The 17,937-nt window shown below is 44.7% G+C and overlaps 1 protein-coding gene across 2 annotated transcripts in view; it reads right to left on the reverse strand.

Moving 5' to 3' along the window:
* The window catches only part of LOC118795878 (single-stranded DNA-binding protein 3-like), a 58,964-nt gene extending 41,706 nt beyond the window's left edge, over positions 1–17,258 (reverse strand). For both annotated transcript variants that reach the window (XM_036554645.1, XM_036554644.1), the window contains exons 1-3: positions 17,039–17,258; positions 6,736–6,808; positions 2,158–2,219 (exon numbers count right to left, since the gene is read on the reverse strand). In XM_036554645.1, the coding sequence (XP_036410538.1) occupies positions 2,158–2,219; positions 6,736–6,808; positions 17,039–17,094 (191 nt within the window). In that variant the 5' untranslated portion in view covers positions 17,095–17,258. The remainder of the gene's footprint in view (positions 1–2,157; positions 2,220–6,735; positions 6,809–17,038) is intronic.
* Between the last annotated feature and the right edge of the window lie 679 nt (positions 17,259–17,937).

Here is a 17,937-nt window from a genome sequence, read left to right on the forward strand (position 1 = left end):
GAACATGGATCTGTGCCCATCAGACACAGCGCGGAGACAGACACCTCAGTCTCACTGCTTCCTCCACACACGTTTTCACTCAATGAGAACAAAATGATTTATTTAATAGTCATAATTTAATAACAATAATTTATTTGAATTCTTTTATATTTCCTGATTGAGACTGAATAAACGGCATTTATGAATATGACTGTTATAAATGTTTGCGCCTTTCAGGGCATGAACTGGCAAACAATAGACCGCAATAACAATTTAATGTAAATACTAAACACCTCCCACCTCGTCCTTTAGAATGGCTGAGATGTATCACACGTCATCGGCAACGCTAATGTCAGGCTAGCCTCAACACCTGTACCCCCACCCAACTCCTGCCTGCACCCACCCCCTCCCCGACCTCTGTGACCCCACATAAAATCCATGAATAACTGACCGTCCCCACCCCCCTCCCACACCCTCCACCTGCATGCAGATCAGCACCCACCCACAGGAAGCAGCGAGAGACAGGAGGGAATAAACCTGGACAGCGTGTGTGTGTGTGTGTGGGTGTGTGTGTGTGTGTTCAGGGGGTTGCTTAACACAAAGGGGACTGGAATGCAAGGAGTTAATCTGTCGTTTGGGGTCTCTTCCGCAAACAAAGGACAGGCAGGCACACAAAGGTTGGGCGGGGTGAGGGGTGGTGCTGCTGACTGGCTTTCCCTTACCATCTGGACCTTTTGTTTGGAGAGAGGGGGTTGGTGGAGGAGGCGAGGGGGGTGGGGGGTGGGGTATAGGGGGGAATCCTGTCCCTGGTATGGGTCCACCATCCACGTGCTACAGGCTCCCAAGCAGACACCCCCATATGGGGCCCCTGCTCTCCTATTCACCCCTTGCCCCAACCCACCCCTCCCCCTCAAACCCATCAACCAGTCTCTCTTCTCTCCATTCGCCCAGTTCTGACAAACCCAAAGCTACCTCATATGTTTCATATGAAAGACCCAAAAAATACCCTGAATACATGTCACAGGAACATTTTAAGGGCAGTTAAAAAGGGTATCAATTAACACAACAGTGGACATTCAGATAATTGTTCCATTGCCACTTTCCATATCCAATAAGGGCATCGGGGTCGGCCCTAAAATGCAGGTTTGTCTCTTACTCAGAATTTTACACTGTTGTGATTTCATCCTGATCATCAGTAACATTCCTCAGAGGTCAGTGTAACTTAGGACAATGGGAAGAGTACAATGCACATCCCGGGCGTAGCACACTACAGCGTCTGCCTTGCTCTGCTACACAAAGCCGAAAATATTCCAAGACGGGACCCGTGTAGTTTGACTGTAAACAAAACCAGCCGGTGAACTCTGCTGTCGGACAGACGGGGAAGGCGAGACATGGGCGTTTCTTGCGCTGTAGTCATGGTGAGGCGGGGGTCAGACGGTCAGTTCAGCCTCCTTCCAATGACTGGTGAGCGCACGAGGGGCACATTTATCAAATGTCTGCAGTCGGGAGAGCTTAACTCGCAAAACTGATGATGAACATGGTAAAACTTCAAAGAGGGTACAGACTGAGCATGCAAAATAGGACCCTTTCAAACTTAATGCATGAGAGGAATGGAGGGCTTTGCCTTGTTGGAAATTAAAAGCTAATGTATGTTTGATGATTAAAGATGAACCATGTAATTCGTTATGGTCTACATATCATTACATACACTACCGTACACACAACGTTTGTCTTGTGTGAGGTCACCAATGAAACCTTGTGCTAAATACGGCTGTGAGAACACATACAAAAAAGTGTTCTTCCTTTGGCTTCTTTTAAAGAGTGGTGGTGGAACCAACCAGACTTGGACTGAAGATACGGACCAGGACATTATCTCCGTCTGAGCAGATTCACTGACATTTGTTGATATCATAGGCTACATGTATGGTACCATCTTGGCTGGCTTTTGCACCAGCTCATGCAAGCCTGCTACAGTGGAAAAGGAGCATGATGAACCAGCCTGGTTCCAGCTCTACAGTGGAAAAAAAAGGGTTTAATGAGCCAGCCTGGTTCCAGCCCTACAGTGGAAAAAGGGTATGATGACCTAGCCTGGTTCCAGCTCTACAGTGGAAAAAGGAGCACTTTTGTGCGCGGTTCAGCATTTTGTAATAAGACATTCAGAACAGGACAGATACATACCACCACCATGAGTGCAGGAACCCTGGAGGCTCGCCCAATGTGATGTTCTTCTCCCATCGGATCTGAGAGAAAAAGAGAGCGATAGACACCCGATTAAGACACATACACGGAAAACACTACAATAAGTTTCAAGAAACGTATGGTGATTACCTTCAATTTTTCAACAATAATTAGTGAAAAAGAAACAGTGAATATATTACTGGGAAGAGCGAAAAACAGCACCTCTAAATTAGACAGAAAAAGAGCCCCTCTAGCAGCAGTGCATCATAGCCTGCCACAGCTGCTTGGCTTTTCTTAGCCTGAGAATGCGTGTAGCTGATCTGTAAATATTACAGCATTTGTTGATGTGCAAGTGTTTGTGTTCTTTTTAATTGATGAAGGGGAGGGATGTTCTATCAAGCACTAGGGAGGGATGTTCAATCAATATTTGCTTTTAAGCATTATGTGTGTTGTCATCTTGTGTTTTAAAATGCTTTGGTAACACAATCCCGTATTATTGCCATGCCAATAAAGTTCATTTGAATTGAATTGATCTGAAGAGAGAGGGAGACAGAAAGCAAGAGGGGGAGGAGGAGGAGGAGAAGGAGAGAGAGAGAGAGAGAGAGAGAGAGAAAGAGAAAGAGAGAAAATGCAAAAGCAGGACAGGAGAAAGGGGTGGGGTGGGGGGGTGCGAGACAGTGAGAGAGACGGAGGGAGTCGGACTCTGACACAAACACACATCCTGTTCCCTCCACAGGCCTGGCCAGAGGGGTGACACTCTGTGGCAGCGTGCCAAGAGCGCCGAGCGAAGGGGAGGGAGGAGTGACCTCACACCGAGGAGCAATCGTGCTGCCGCCCCGGTGACGACCGCAGTGATGCCCGCCTGCCAACCGGCCTGTCAAACATCTCTCAGCCTCAATACCTCAACTCGCGCCGCGCGGGGAAAGCTGATTCGTTTACATCACAGGCAAAACAGAAAAACAGGGACCAGTGGATGCAAGGGAACCGAGAGGAAGCAGGCCCTGGAGACAGAGGCCCACGCAGGGGGCTCAGTCTCATTAGGTGAGGCTGCACAGGTGTGTCTACCTGCTGTGTACTGAAGGACACCAAAATCAGCGGGGAGTGGGTGTGGGTAAGTCCCTGGACTTGCAGGATCATGGTAATTAAATCGCGGGGTGTGCTACACTGCTATACAGCATGGGATACGGCTCAACATGAGAAAGAACAAGGAGCCTTCAGAGGGGACACCAACACAAAGCACACTTCCTGCCAGCGGCAGCCAGTTCTCAATTATAGCTTTAGTTCTAACATACAATATGGAATTAATCTCAAAAAGATTAATCTGACAATGATGCTCACTCTAAAACTGGTACTTTGTAAATGGGTTAATCACAAAAAACATACGTTTACCCCATCCAAAAATACAAGCTGTCTGGGTGCAGGAAGTGCAGGAAGTAAGGTTGATGTGTTGAGGAGTCAATGGATCAGCCACAGATTTTTTCAAAAGGATGAGCAGGACTTCGCACTTACTTAGAAATGCAGTCGCCCACCTGGGCAATCAACCATCAGTTCTTGGTTGCCCAAATGGGCAAAGAGTAAATTGCTGGACAATTTATTTCAGCTAGATGTTCAAGTTCAGCTGTCATTTTTTGTTTCCTTTTTTAAATTATTTCATGAATGCTTTAAAACTTTTCATTCTTCTCTTTGGGCCAATAACACTTTAGAAGTTGTAAAACAGTAATGTCAAATCAATTTCCTTCCCTCAGAACAGTCTCAAGATGGAGGGTCGTACATTTCTCTGTTTAAGTTCAAATCTCTACTTTACAGTATAAATCGGGATCACAAATTAACAAAATCACAAATAACATTAACAAGGAGATGCTGCATATTTAGGCTATTTCTTTGCCATTAGCCTAAATGAGTGGAGAAACACAAACTAAAATGTGTGTAGTGTCGTCCCTTTCTGAGATGCTATTTGACTGTAAATAACCTCATCAATATATGCATGTGTTTCTCAAAAATCAGTAACAACTGAACCAAGCTGAATGTAAGGTAGCTAGAAATAGCCAGCTAGCTAGAAATAAAACAAGGTTAGCAAGCTAATTAAAATGAGCTTCACCACAACATGGGCCAATAAACTAAACAATTCCCTGTTGCCTCTCTCTCGAGGAGAGAGTAACTACAGGCACACTTGCTAGCTAGCACTCTTGTCTGCTACTGCTACTAACTGAGTTAAGTTAAAGACGCCACAATTAAAGCTCAAAGCTAACAATGTGAAGCAACCGATGCGGTCCTCTTCTGATGAAATAGATTAGGTACGGTAAGATATACAGGAAAAAATGTAGCTGGCAAAGATTTTGTTCACTTGATGACAAGGCTGAGAACTGTGAGTTGGACGGTGAGCGGCATCTCAAAGCGTGCGCTTCAGTCCAGAGCGATTGACAACGCAGAGGAAGGTTGATCAGAGATAGGCTGGCTACTCCAATCATAGTGTTCATGTAGGCAACTGACTGGCAGTAATGCCAACGGCTACAAACCCGCTAGATTGAGCAGTTACAAGAATTTTGCACATGGGATTCATAAGGTCTTATGATTGCTGCAATTCTTTTTTTTTCCCCAGATGAAAATTAATGTCGGATTACGAGGAGGACAGGAGAAGACAATATATTATTGTCGGGTTTTCTGCAATGGTAAGAGGTAATACTGTAAAGACAGGATGCCACTGCAAGTTGATGAGAGGAGAAAATTCTGGTTTATGTAAAGAGGGAAAATAGCTTACAGTTTACAGTTAATTTTTTTACTTATTTTCTGGGTTCCAATATGAGCAACCAGGCAACATGAAATGGTCACCAAAACCTTTTGATCCATGAACTTTGGTTGCTCTGGGTAACCGTTAGTGGTGACCCCTGATGAGATGAGGCAAGTGGTAGTAAAACTGATCCTGGATCAGTAAGTAGTGGCAAAACACACTGGATCCTGGTGCACACCCTCTCTAAAGAAGACAGATGCTTCTTTATCATTCCAGCCTAAGATAAAAAACAAAAACTGACTCTACCGCAGAGTCATTCTGAAAAGACAGGTCAACTACTCCATTTTATGGATTTAGAAATAAAAAATAAAAGGCCTATAACCGGCCAAGATTCTATTTTACAGCTCTGTCACTTATGGCCAAGGGAACGAGCCCCTTCTGGTGAAGAGATCTCTCAGCTTCATTTCGGACAACGGGAGCAGGGGGACTCGGCCAAACCCCGGCGCCCCCCCCGTATCTCTTTCGCCGTTAAAGAGAGCACCGTGAGCTCGTAAAAGCAGACATGAGCATCGGGGTGACCTCCGGAAACGCGTGACGCGGGAACAGCGGAGATCAGACAGAGCGCTATTACAGCATTACAATGGCCACACGCGGGAAGAGGATGTGCCTGAAACAAATAAAGGATTAAAATCATTTAAAAAAAAAAAAAAAAAAAAAAGCCACACAGAGATTCATTCACGGACTGTAGAGAATGGATTATTTAAGCGGGTCTTGAGGGTTAAGAACGTATTATTCGCCAATTTCACCTTCTTCTCACTTCCAGCGGCAGAGATTAAATCAGACTCTCGCGCACGTGGTAGTCTTTCTGGGGATTTATGAGATTGCAGGGTCACCCCCCCTCCCCACTGCCCCCACCCCCCAGAGCTGTACGGGGATGAAGTGTACTGAACACCACTGCAGTGCTAAGGCATACTGAACACCACTGCACAGGGCTATGGGGCGCTGAACATCACTGGTTAAGGGATGCTTTAGATCACAGGCACCCATCTCTGATCATAGCATCACATCCAGAGGTAGAAGCAATATGGGATTTTTTAAATTGGTGAAACCTCAGACTTCGACTGCAGATAAGGGCCCAGCACAGCTTCTCAATCAGAGCAGATTCGCTGACATTTGTTGACCTCATATGCTGCATGTACGGTACCCATCTTGGCCGGCTTTTGCACTAGCTCTTGCAAGCCTGCTACAGCGGAAAAGAAGTATAATAAGCCATCCTGGTTCCAAGCTATACAGTGGAAAAACAGGATTGCATTCTGTGAGTGTTTTCAGCATTTCTGAAGACATTCAGAACAGGACAGACACAGACCGCCACCATGAGTGCAGGAACCCTGGGGGCTCGAGGAGGCTGGCTCACATCACTGGCTAAGGCATGCTGTGGACCACTGAGAGATGTACGGGCAGAAGGGCTGAGCAACACAGGCCCATGGACAGGATTTTCTCTCTTACACACAGCACATCAACTTTACACCACTGGTCTCTCATGGACAGATTGAAGACAGCTACATGTGTTTGTCCTAAACTTTTTTTTTAATATAACTACTGTCATCAAAATATTATTAAACAATGAAATTATGATGTATGAGAACCAATGAACCCTACAGATGAGGGAGAGTGTTTTGCTCATGAAGACATTAAGTCTAACATATCCCCAAAGTCATATCTCTTCTTGACCCCCAGATTAATTCCACCCCAGTCTATCCAATAGCTGCCTAAAACAGCTCAACAGTTTGGACCAAGAAGCCCCCCAGATCAGCTGCTGGGATCAAGCAGTGTTGGCACTGGTCACTTACCTCAGACAGGAAGGTCTGTGCTGACTTCTGTGCTCCGACGTGCAGTAAGTACTCGTACACATATAAAGCTAACCTGAAAGACACAGAGAGGGGAAAAAGAGCCAGCGTTAGACCCTCCTCTTGCTCTTTCGCTTTCCCTCCTCCTCCTCCACCACAGAACAAAAACTACACTGCATTTCCTATGACAGGCCAGAGGGGAGCAGGATAGGGGTGAGGAGGTTTTGAACAGTCAGCTTGAGTCACGGCAGGCCAATAACACGAGCCAAGATTATTAGTGCAGAAAAGTACAGAGCAGTCATACCGGGCCCAGGGTCCCATTAGCGAGGTGATTGGAGTTCACTCACTGCATGAGCGAGCCTCACTCTCCCAGCCTCACAGGAACAAGAGTTCCTGTCTCAAATACCCAAGGCACACTATCATTCATTCATATATTTACTAGATACTCTTAATCAGAGCATCCTACAAGGCTGCCACGGTAATATACATTGAGTGCCTATCACATGGGAAGCAAGAGAGACAAGACCATTAGCACAGAACAGCCTGTGAAACTGTACAAGACCATCAAGCTGAAAATTAGTGCTAAAGCATAAGTATGCAACAGGAATAGTTTGGATGTACACAAAGAACACTTGGACTTAATGTTCACATGGTGCCAATTTCTCAGGGTGAGAGAAAATATTTGATTATTTGAATATTCCATCATGATGTCATCCACTGACTACTTGGATCAGCATTCAAAATGAGAATGCAGAGTCGTACTGTTTCTCAACAATATTCATGACAGATGCAATATTTATTTTCCAATTTGTTTGCCAACTATAAAAGTAGCTCAGTGGGTGTCAGTATTCATCAATCTACACAACCAGCGTGACCCCACAAATACCCGGCCAGCGATGGCTGACCAGCGGAGACCCAGGGCCATCTATCAATAAATTCACAGAGATGGGGATGGTGCACGTCTTGCACCCCGAACTCCACATGACCCTTTGAGCCAGTGGGCAGGGCCCCAGTGGCCAATGGGCTGGCACTGTTCACTCCGATCAGTCAGTCAATCGGTGGGGGCTTACAGGAACTGATATGTGCACACAGCAGCAGGGAAAGGAAACTGGCCCTGGCAGCTTTACCTTAAAATGCTCGCATTTCTATGCCCACATATTCTTACTTATATATCTTACCCATGTACTGAGAGCAGTGACTAAAACTAAAAGCTATTTCTGTCAATGTGTCTACATGATACATAAAACTGAAAAAAGTACCCCAATAAAAAAAAATAAAAAAAAAAAATCAAAACTAGGAGGAAAAAAAAACCCAAAAAATGAGAAACAGAACAAACAAAAAAAATCAGCTTCAAAAGGCCCAACTCATCAGAAACTGGAGCTGAATTTTGCATTCTGTCAAAAGAGAAGCGAACCCAGCTTCACCTGCACCAAGCGCTGTAATATCTGTCCCAACAAATGGTCCATGAAGACTGCTGATTTTCACAGCTAAACCTACAATTACTGCTCGCTCTACAGAGGCTATGGGCCAGTCCTTAGTTATGCAGAGTGGGAAGGATTGCCTCTTGACCAAAATACAGTAAGGGCAATTTTCCTACTTTAAGCAATTTGTAGTGCACTTTTCCCCCACCCCAGCGGAGAGGAGGGTTGTCAGTTAGTGGAAGATGTGAGAGGATGGCCTCTAGGCTCTTTGAGATGCCCACCGGCTGGTGTCGGTTCATATCAGCCTGCCCAAGATGAGCCAGATCAAACTGCAGACTCCCGGGAGCACCCCAGTGATGAAATTTTCATCGAGTGGGTACGTGTCCGTGTGTGTGTGTGTGTGTGTCAGTCACATGGGATCTGAACAGCTGCATGTCGCGCTCTGAGGAACCTGTGCTGCCCTGATGCATTATTTAAACACATTCATTCCAACCCCAGTTTCGAGGGACACCTTTTGCAAGCACAGGTGGTGCTGAGTGTTACTGCGCTAATACCAGGCAGCCGGTTCCTGTCCCAGGGAGCCTGCACTCTGCTCCTGTCCAGAGAGGGAGAGCGTGCGGCGGGCTTTACCCCGCCACTAATGACACCATGACCACACAGCGCCACTGAGCCAGGGCTGAGAGGGGTCTTAGCATCCTCCACACAGACCGCAGTAAAGCTGCACCCACCTCTACTGCAGTTGCGGCCGTGACTGCCACAGTTACGTCATCACAATTACCCGGTCAGGTCCTTCAGAACCTCTACAGTAACACCTTACATTTTACATGTCTAGACAGTAAGCTCAGCGTGCTCAGCGTGTGACCACTGTGTGGTCCTCAAATGTGGAAGCTACATGTGTTCCCACCTGCCGACTCATCACGAACGTTAACGAAGGGGCATGGGCCATAACAGAACAGCCACAGTCAACATCTGCACAAGAGACAGTACCTCAACCTCCGGTTATCGACCAGGACTTTGTAGACAGAGAACAGAAAGAACAGAGAAGTTGAATATTTGGTCATAATCTACAGCACTGGTGGTAATAAAATGTGTGGGAATAGCAGGATCAATTCTCACTAGGGAGATTACACACTCCAAGTTCATTCCTGGTGTAGCTAAGGAGTTGCAGACACTCAAATTATTAAAGTTATCAAAACCTATTCACTAACAAGTTCTAGTGAAGGAACAATCAATTCTACAATGAAAGCTACCACATTTTTAGTGTAAAGAACAAAGACTCTAATACTCCATCACAGCCCTGAAATTTCAATGATTTTATACCCAACACGCTAACTTGATACATGCTACCAATCAACACCAATCCACTTCCTCACTTTCCTATACCTGCTGAACATTACAGAGCAACCATGCCAGTACTGGTCTTCTTCTTCACAGAGGACTGCTTGTGCTGAAAAATCTTCCAAATTATTTAACTGCAGCTTTACAGCGGCAACCTTCACACAATAACAACTGCCGTCACAATCCAGTAGAGTATACACTGCTAAAGCGTGGCATATTTTATTTTACTTTAACCGGATTTTTAAAGGGCACCCACGGTGGTCCTTTGCAAAGATAAAATCCCAGATTAGGTGTTCTGCAGAGCATATCAAGCACTTATAAAACCTGCCCTGCATCAGCAATAGTCTTACTTATGTCCAACAAAGCAGTTTTTCCTCCTCTTCATTTTCAAATATGTTACAACACGCATGGAATTTCTTTCTCACACAAAATTAAATGTCACAATTTCAAATCTGAATTAGACATAGGCCTACATGTTGAACATATCAAATTAAGATAATCCACTTCTGACTTTTCACAAACCAAACAGATGACATTGAATAAGAATCAGCTAAATTACAAAATTATGACAAGGAGACGAGATAGTACAATAGTTAGATATAAAAATTATTGTACTATCTACAGCTGACTAGCATATACCATAAATGCCCAAGCCATTTTGTAACTAACAAATGTAGCTCCCAATCAAAGGTGCAAGCTCTGCATCTGACACGCCCCTCACACACACACTCACACGCTATTGGTTCATAAAAATCTGTTTCCATATTTCAGTTCTTACAGTGCAGTGGATACCTCCCCTTTTTTTCATTTCAGGATATTATCTCCTGATATTCACATAAATTTAATTTTAAGTAATAAATAAATAGAAACACACCAAAAAAAAAAAGTTCTAGACCCAAACATAATGTCAGAAAACACAAATGGGGGAAAAAAAATATATATCGCATCGCGTGAACGAGTTCCGGGGGAAATTGCATGTTTTTTCCCTTTTTCGTGAGAGCACCGTGTGATAGTAAAACAGCCTACGGCTTGTTAGATGCCCAGCAGGCCTTCAGCTCTCTGTCTGTCAGCCCCATTCTCTTCTCTCACCACGTCAAAGAGCCTGAATCCCAGCTCGCTCGGGGTGGGGTGCCCGGGGGGACAGCCACCCACATCCCCATAGACAGGCACACTTCCCAACAACGCGCACGCGCGCACACACACACACACGCACGCACACACACACATCCAAAACCACCCACCTGACCACCCTTTTCAACCCTCCCTGCTGTCAGGGGTGAGTGGCAGGTGGAGAAATCCCTGAGGGAGCGAGTGAAAGACGTGCCATCCTGTTTCATTACCCTTGCAAAGGGGTGGAGGGGGGAAAAGACAGGCCTTCATAATCTACAGTAACTGGAAACTGAGGATGCCAACTGGACCACACGCTGCAGAAGAAAGACTTTAAATGGTTAAAACTTAAGTGCACAATATAATTTCACTCAAAAGATAGCCCCAATGGCAGCCCTTAAACATCTGATAAGATCACTGCTGCAACTCATTGAATACAAGCTTAAATCACGTATCGGCTTAACAGCACAGAGGCTACATTAGGTGCTTATGAGCTGAAACTGCAAGTGTGGACACTACCATCTGAGCTGAGTTTCTGAGAAGTCAGGAAAACATTCTGAATCGTGCTCCACTGCCCAGTCCAACCACAGGAAAATGACATCCAACAGCTAATGACAAATGACCCTTCAACAATTATGTGCAAGCATCTACTTCCTGTTAAACCACAAGAAACAGTGAGAGAGCCCTGGAAGAGGACAGAACAGCAAATTTACACTAGCAGTAAAGCTAAAACAGGTTATACAGAAGTTGAAGATGAGGAACTAACTGAAAGGTGGTGAAAGAATGTGTTTATTTGATTCAACAAGATACCCTCCAAGATCAACAACAAAAGCACAACAACTTGAAAGAAATAGCCAGGAGGCACAACAGAAAAGGTAGGTGGTGTTGTATGTTCCAGAGTTATGTCCTCTGCTTAAAACTCAGAGCCTGAGGAAGTTCGCACGAAAACCGCAAGCTTGGCAAAACAGATAGTGATAACGGCAGCCACATCTTCAGGTGGTGACAAACGCTATGACTCCAACTTCCAAACGTACGCAGTGGGTGAGTTCTGACTCCAAAGGCTCAGCAGGCAACTTCCATAGTGATGATTTTTTAGATCTGTTGCCTGGTTCTCTCCGAGGGCACAATTCATTCCTCCCTTTTTGTGCTTTGGCCTCCGCTCGGCACTGCAAATGAGCGGACATATTGCCTTTTTCATGACTTACAACAGCACCAACTGGAGGACAGGCCCTCCTCCACTGAAGCCCTCTGAGCAACTCGCAGCAGCTTGACGAAGCACTCGGTGCCCGAGAGCAGCGAGATGAGGAAACCCTAGACGACCTACCCACCCCTTTCCTCTGCAGAACAAAGCCAGTTTTTTTCCCCCACAGCTGTGAGCTGCGAGGCATTGTCAGCAGTCATCATGGCTGCTTTCACACCCAGACCACAGGGCTCAAACTGCATCCAAGACGAGCACCGTGTCGACTTCACTCTTGATACGAAGCTGAAACCAAAGGGCAAAGCAGGAGTTCCCAAATCCTGTCTTTTGATGAGGCACTGACAGAGGGCTCAAAGAACAGGCCCCTGTAGTCCCCTCATGCCCCCAACACCTGCCATCCCCCCTCAGGCCTACAGAAGACCTGTCTTTAAACATCAAAAAAAAAAAAAAAAAAAAACTGAAGGCACACTCAGGGACAGGCAGCAAATTATCCTTCAAATCTCTGCTTTAATGATTCAACACAGGAGCACAAGAACAAGAGCGAAATGAGAGAGGCAGAAAAAAAAAAAATCACGAACGTCGAGGTTATTTCAACTGTGGTCGATTCACACATGTCACCTTGTGACTTGGAGGTCCACTATGTTCTTGCAGGCGACCAAACCGCATTCCGTCCATCATAAGCCTCTGCAAGGGCATTCTGCACGCTCAACCCAAAAAATCTTCATACCTCTTAATTAATCTGTGGCTTTGTCAAGAATCCCGGGCATTCCAGAACCAGGAACAACCCTCCCTTATCACTCATCCCAAAAAACACGGAGGGGCGGCTTGGAGTATATGAACAGCGAAAATGTCACAAAGGCTAGCGTCAGGAATGAAAGGCAACACCACATTGCATTGCAGCTTAATTATTTAAGCTTACTCTTTCGCCGTTTCCAAAAACCTTTCACATAATATCCCTGCCCACACAAAGTCTCTTTTGTTTTACTCAAAACAGTAGTCACAGTAAATCTTTAATCTATTTTCAAAGAGAAGATTCAACTTCTTCAGTATCTGGATGGTTAGAATGACCCTCATAAAAGTTGCCCAATATGATTTGGGGGGGGGGGGGGTTGCAAAGAAAAAAAAAAAAAAACCTACCAACAACAACAAAAAAAACAAAACCACGCTGAGTGTTGAGTTTCCCTGCGGTGTCAGATTCTTGTAGTTTGGCGCTCGTCCTTCTATGCCCTTGCTTATCTCCGTCTCCCTGACACGGTCAGTCCAATTCCAACAGCTGTGGCCCTCGCGGATGCTCTGCGCAGGCCACGTGAGAGGAGCCTTTATGCAATAATAATTCGTCTAAAAACCAAGGGGAGAGAAGTGTGAACGCACCACAATATCTGCAGCACACACCTGCCTTACGGACAGAACCCTACTGAGCTGGAGACGTGGTTGTTGCTCCTGCTGTCATATATACACACACCGTACGTGTGTGAGAGGGTACGCACCCATATGCGCGCGCACACACACACACAATAACACATATGCATGCATGTGCATATGCACACACTTACACAAATGGACATACATACACACACAAATATACACACGCATACACACAGGCATAGTCATGCATGCAAGCACAGGCATGCAGGAATGCACACACACAAACGTACGCACAGATGCGCAGGCATTCAGGGACAAACATGCAGACAAGAATGCATGCAAAAACAGGCGGGCACAGACACAGATGCATGCGTGCAAGCAGCAAACACACTTTCCCCTGCAGTTCTACAGTATACATTGATTAAAGCCACAAGGGTCTAGAGGTTTACAGGAGTGGGTTGCTACTGGAGATGAACAGGTTTCTGGGGTCTTTTGCCAAACCCTGGTCTTAATCATTTGTGAAGTGAAGCCATTCACTGGATGCACAAGGAGCAAAAAGCCCTCACTTGCCTATTTTCCACCAATGAGCCATACCACAAAATTCAACAAAGGCCTGAGTCCACCAGTGTCACCACTGTGTATCAGGTCACCCAGAAGTGCAGGCACCACCTGTGAAATTTCTGGCCAGGTGACTGCCGCATCACGCAGACTCAGACCATGGACAGGCGGTATTCTGCATTAGACACACCCTACTGACTTCACATAACTTTGCCAAGTACACGCTATTAATTTCCCCTGCTCAAAATAAATAACTAAACCAATCTGAAAAACTGCAACTGTATTCTTGTCTGGGAAAAAGTAGCTGTGTGTGCATCACAATGCATAGACTTTTTTTCATGAAACTGTAGGGACAATTACTGTAATGTGCAAGTGCCAATGAACGCCAACAGCTGGCTGGACCGCCCCATCTTCCATCACAGGCTGTTTTACCAGGCTGTGAGGGCCTTTAAACCCTCAGAACTACAGCCTCTTTTCCCAGTGAGCCAAGGCTGGAAGAAGCAGGCTGGCCTAACGCAGCTCGTGAGCCTTAATGTCAGGGCTGTGGTTCTGCGGCGTTCAGCAGCGGACACCAGCACTCCGCAGCATCACAGGGAGACCCATGTACGGATAGCACAACACTTGCAGCTCAAGTGTAAGCTCTTCCACCGTGATACCCCTCTCACTGAGTGTGTACCATTCTACCTCTGGTGCTTAAGAGACAGCATCAAAGGAGACAGCTGTGTTAGCTTTAATACTCCGGGTTCTGTGGCAATTCATTCGCCTCAAAACACACCCACATAACTACATACACGCATAGATGTAAACGCGCCAAAACACACAAGCGTTCTGCGATTCATACCACTCATACGTTTCCCAATGATCTCTAACTTTGCTAACAAGGTAATCAGTACAGGAAACACTCCCATTTCACTCCAAGGAAGAAATATGACAATTCTTTGGGGCAATGAAACACGCAGAAATCTTTTTCTTTTCTGATGACAGCTTGAAGTAACCAAAAATTTAACCAAATAACCTCAAAGTCAACCTGGGCAATGGTCTGTGTGAACCACAGAGGGAAATTACATGCTTCATGATCCAAGACGTTAAACTGGGGAAAAAAAACACTTTAAAAAAGTTATTACTTAAAGCTTTCGTGTACACCTCTGAAGCGGAAGACAGACAGCAAAAACTTCAATTTGGTAGAAAACAGCATAGGTTCTCAAAAGCTATCAATTGTCGTCTTTCTGTTAGTTTATGAGAAATACTCTGCGTTCACTTCACAAATAAGTGCCTTGTGTCATCTGCTCGTGAATGGACAGATTCAAAGATTCAAAACGTCCCCCAGTTTCACAAAACAAACAACCAACATTGAACCCCATTCCATAACGATCCGGACCTTCAGTAAGCCTTCGCGGCTGGAACTACAGAATTTTCACATTATTCTTGTCTTGAGAAACTACAAAGCAACTTCTCATTAAAGGACAGGCTTGGTTTGCACCACAGTTATGGGTAAACCTTCGAAAAAACCGCACGTCTTACACAGTACACTATAATATGACTTTAAGTAGCACTGATAGATATATGCCCTGTACACGTTGTTCACTTTCTGTTGGCTACATTAATTTTCTACGATTCCAACCCGACACGCAATGCGATGGTCAATCTGTATTTCAAATCTGTTTCTTAAGCTTATGCACTTTAAATATTAATTCAACAATTATTTTCAGATTTGTGGGAGAACAAAATTCTGTTGCATTCACCAGCAGTAAAGTGCGCAGGGCTCAAGGCTCACGCCAGCGTGCTCAAACTTTGTGCGCTCATTGTCTTCACTGCTGTTACGAGTGATTACAGTTGCAGGGAGGAGAACCCGCTGTAGTTTTTCTCCGAATAGTTAAATACAACTATCGATGAACACCATCCACCACTTGTGAAAATCATCACATCAGCGTTTTCACAAGTACAATGCTCCAAGTACACGAGAAACAAGTAAACTTGGTGTGGGGTTTGTATAGGTGGCCAGCACGCTCTCTGTAATGATTCTGTTTGTGTAGCCACCTACCTGGTTATATGAAATATCATGCAATTTATTAAAAACACTGTCCTAACTGATGTGTTACAGCCTGTTCAAGTGATAGTTGGTAACATTCTAGTTAAACACCTGGGATCACTTGAATTGCGTCTCCATACAATCAACCCAAGACGCCGTAACATTAACCATAATCACAGACTTAGAACAATGCATCCATCGGCTAGAAATTACTTAAGAACGTAAATATCACGAATGGTGTGCACGTTACCCTCGGAGCCATACATTTCAGCACCATCCATTGCTCGCTACAAAAATGTAAGCACTTTGTGGAGAATAACAGAACTTAAAACCAATCTGATGCTGTTTTGACCGGCCTAAAAGTGTGCTTAATTCACAAAGCGCCTGGCAGTCGCACCAAAGTTGCTGCAAAATCGGTTCGTTCGAGGACCTAAGCAGCAGTAAAGACTACACAAGAAATCACATCCAAACAAACAAATAACGAGTTTTGTATACTAGTAAAACATTGTATCTACAAACAAATAAACTCGTTATAACTAGCATCTTCAGGACAAAGCTTTTTAGGAGACATAAAACTGGAATAGCCATTGTATACGGTAGAGGTCCAACATTCATTCTCCCTTTCTGACTTCTTCCAACTTCATACATTCAAGATGTCAATCCTAAGCGACTCAATGACTGTTCATCTACCCACAAAAGCAATTTATTCATTTATTTTTTCAAAAAAATCAGCGCCAAAAGACATCGTGCAACGCTGACATTCGCCTCATCCAGGACGCATTGTTTCCAACTCCGCGTAAACTTTAGTACAATCGCCCCACGCACCGCACCTTACTTTTTAAATACAGCCCAGCAAGCTACCTAATTGTTGGATGCAATTAAACGTACTACTTATCTTCTACACCATACTCAATGTACAGTGTAAATGCACTATTATACATGATTTTTTTCCAACACAACACAAAATAATCTAGCCCCAATCTCAAAAACGCCCCCGAAAAAAATTCGCCTAGATAGACGTCTTGCAACTGCAGAATGAGTATGTCAAGAAAAGTAACCACGCTAAGCGACCCGGCACAGTAAGAAAAATAAAAACAACGCACGCAAGAAAAGCAAACATGTACCCAGCAAGCTACTGTAACAAACTCCCGCAAAAATAACAGTTGCTTGCTAGCTGGCTAACAAGCCCTAGTTTGAGAAAGTGTTTGGTGCGAGCGGTAGTGTGCAGGTAGCTAGTTTCAGCTGTAACAGCTAGCTAGTTCTCTGTAACAGCGCGCAATTTTCACTTACTTTTCTCTCGCTTGGCTATCGGAAGGGACGACAGCTCCTTTACCCTTGCCGTACATTCTGGCTTCTGTTTTAAGACTTTTTACCCCACTCAACACCTGTCAAAGAAAGCAGCCAGGATAACGTTCTATCTCCATAGCTACCCCTTTAGTGTTTTTTCCTCCTATTTTTTTTTTTTTTACATCTCCAACATTGGCCACAAATCAGGCACAGTTTCTATTGGGGGGACTTGAAACAGACCACTGGTGGATTTTTTTTTTCAACCAACTGTTCCAGGAATCTGTCCACACCCCCTCTGCCGTGGAGACGGTGGGGGCTTCTTAAAGGCGAAAGCGCAAATAACGTGCCTTTTTAGGCAGCATGCTTGAAACTGGAAATCGGCATTCAAAAACATTGCATGGGACACATTAGGGCTAACATTTTGTGTTTATGAAAGAACTTCGCTTTACAATAATAAAGAGGACGCGGCTGTTTACATAGCTACCCCCAAACAGACAGTGACGTGAGTGAAGACAATGTCTTGAATCCACCGTACCCATTGTTACAATCACTGTCCGTCCTCGTTGGTATATAGAGTAAATTATGGTATAACCAGTGTATATTGCATCATGTAGCCCAATGCCTATGCAACAGAAATGTTCGGAGGAGGTTTAGATTCAGCTGAGGATTTCAGGAGAAACGGTTTTCCCAATAGTATGTACCCTTTGTTTATACGTTAGTCTATGGTTCATCCAAACGATGTTGCGATGTCTTACACCTTAAGTTTTCAAAAAAAAAAAACATTGTAGCGCCCATAATTACAGAGCGAATAATATCTGTAACTGGAAAAATTAAAAACATCATCTAGATGGTCGAGATGATGGACATTACCTGGAATTTTACATGCGAACGTGACAGGTTAC

This window comes from Megalops cyprinoides, chromosome 20, assembly GCF_013368585.1.
Source record: "Megalops cyprinoides isolate fMegCyp1 chromosome 20, fMegCyp1.pri, whole genome shotgun sequence".
In the NCBI taxonomy this organism is placed as follows: domain Eukaryota; kingdom Metazoa; phylum Chordata; class Actinopteri; order Elopiformes; family Megalopidae; genus Megalops; species Megalops cyprinoides.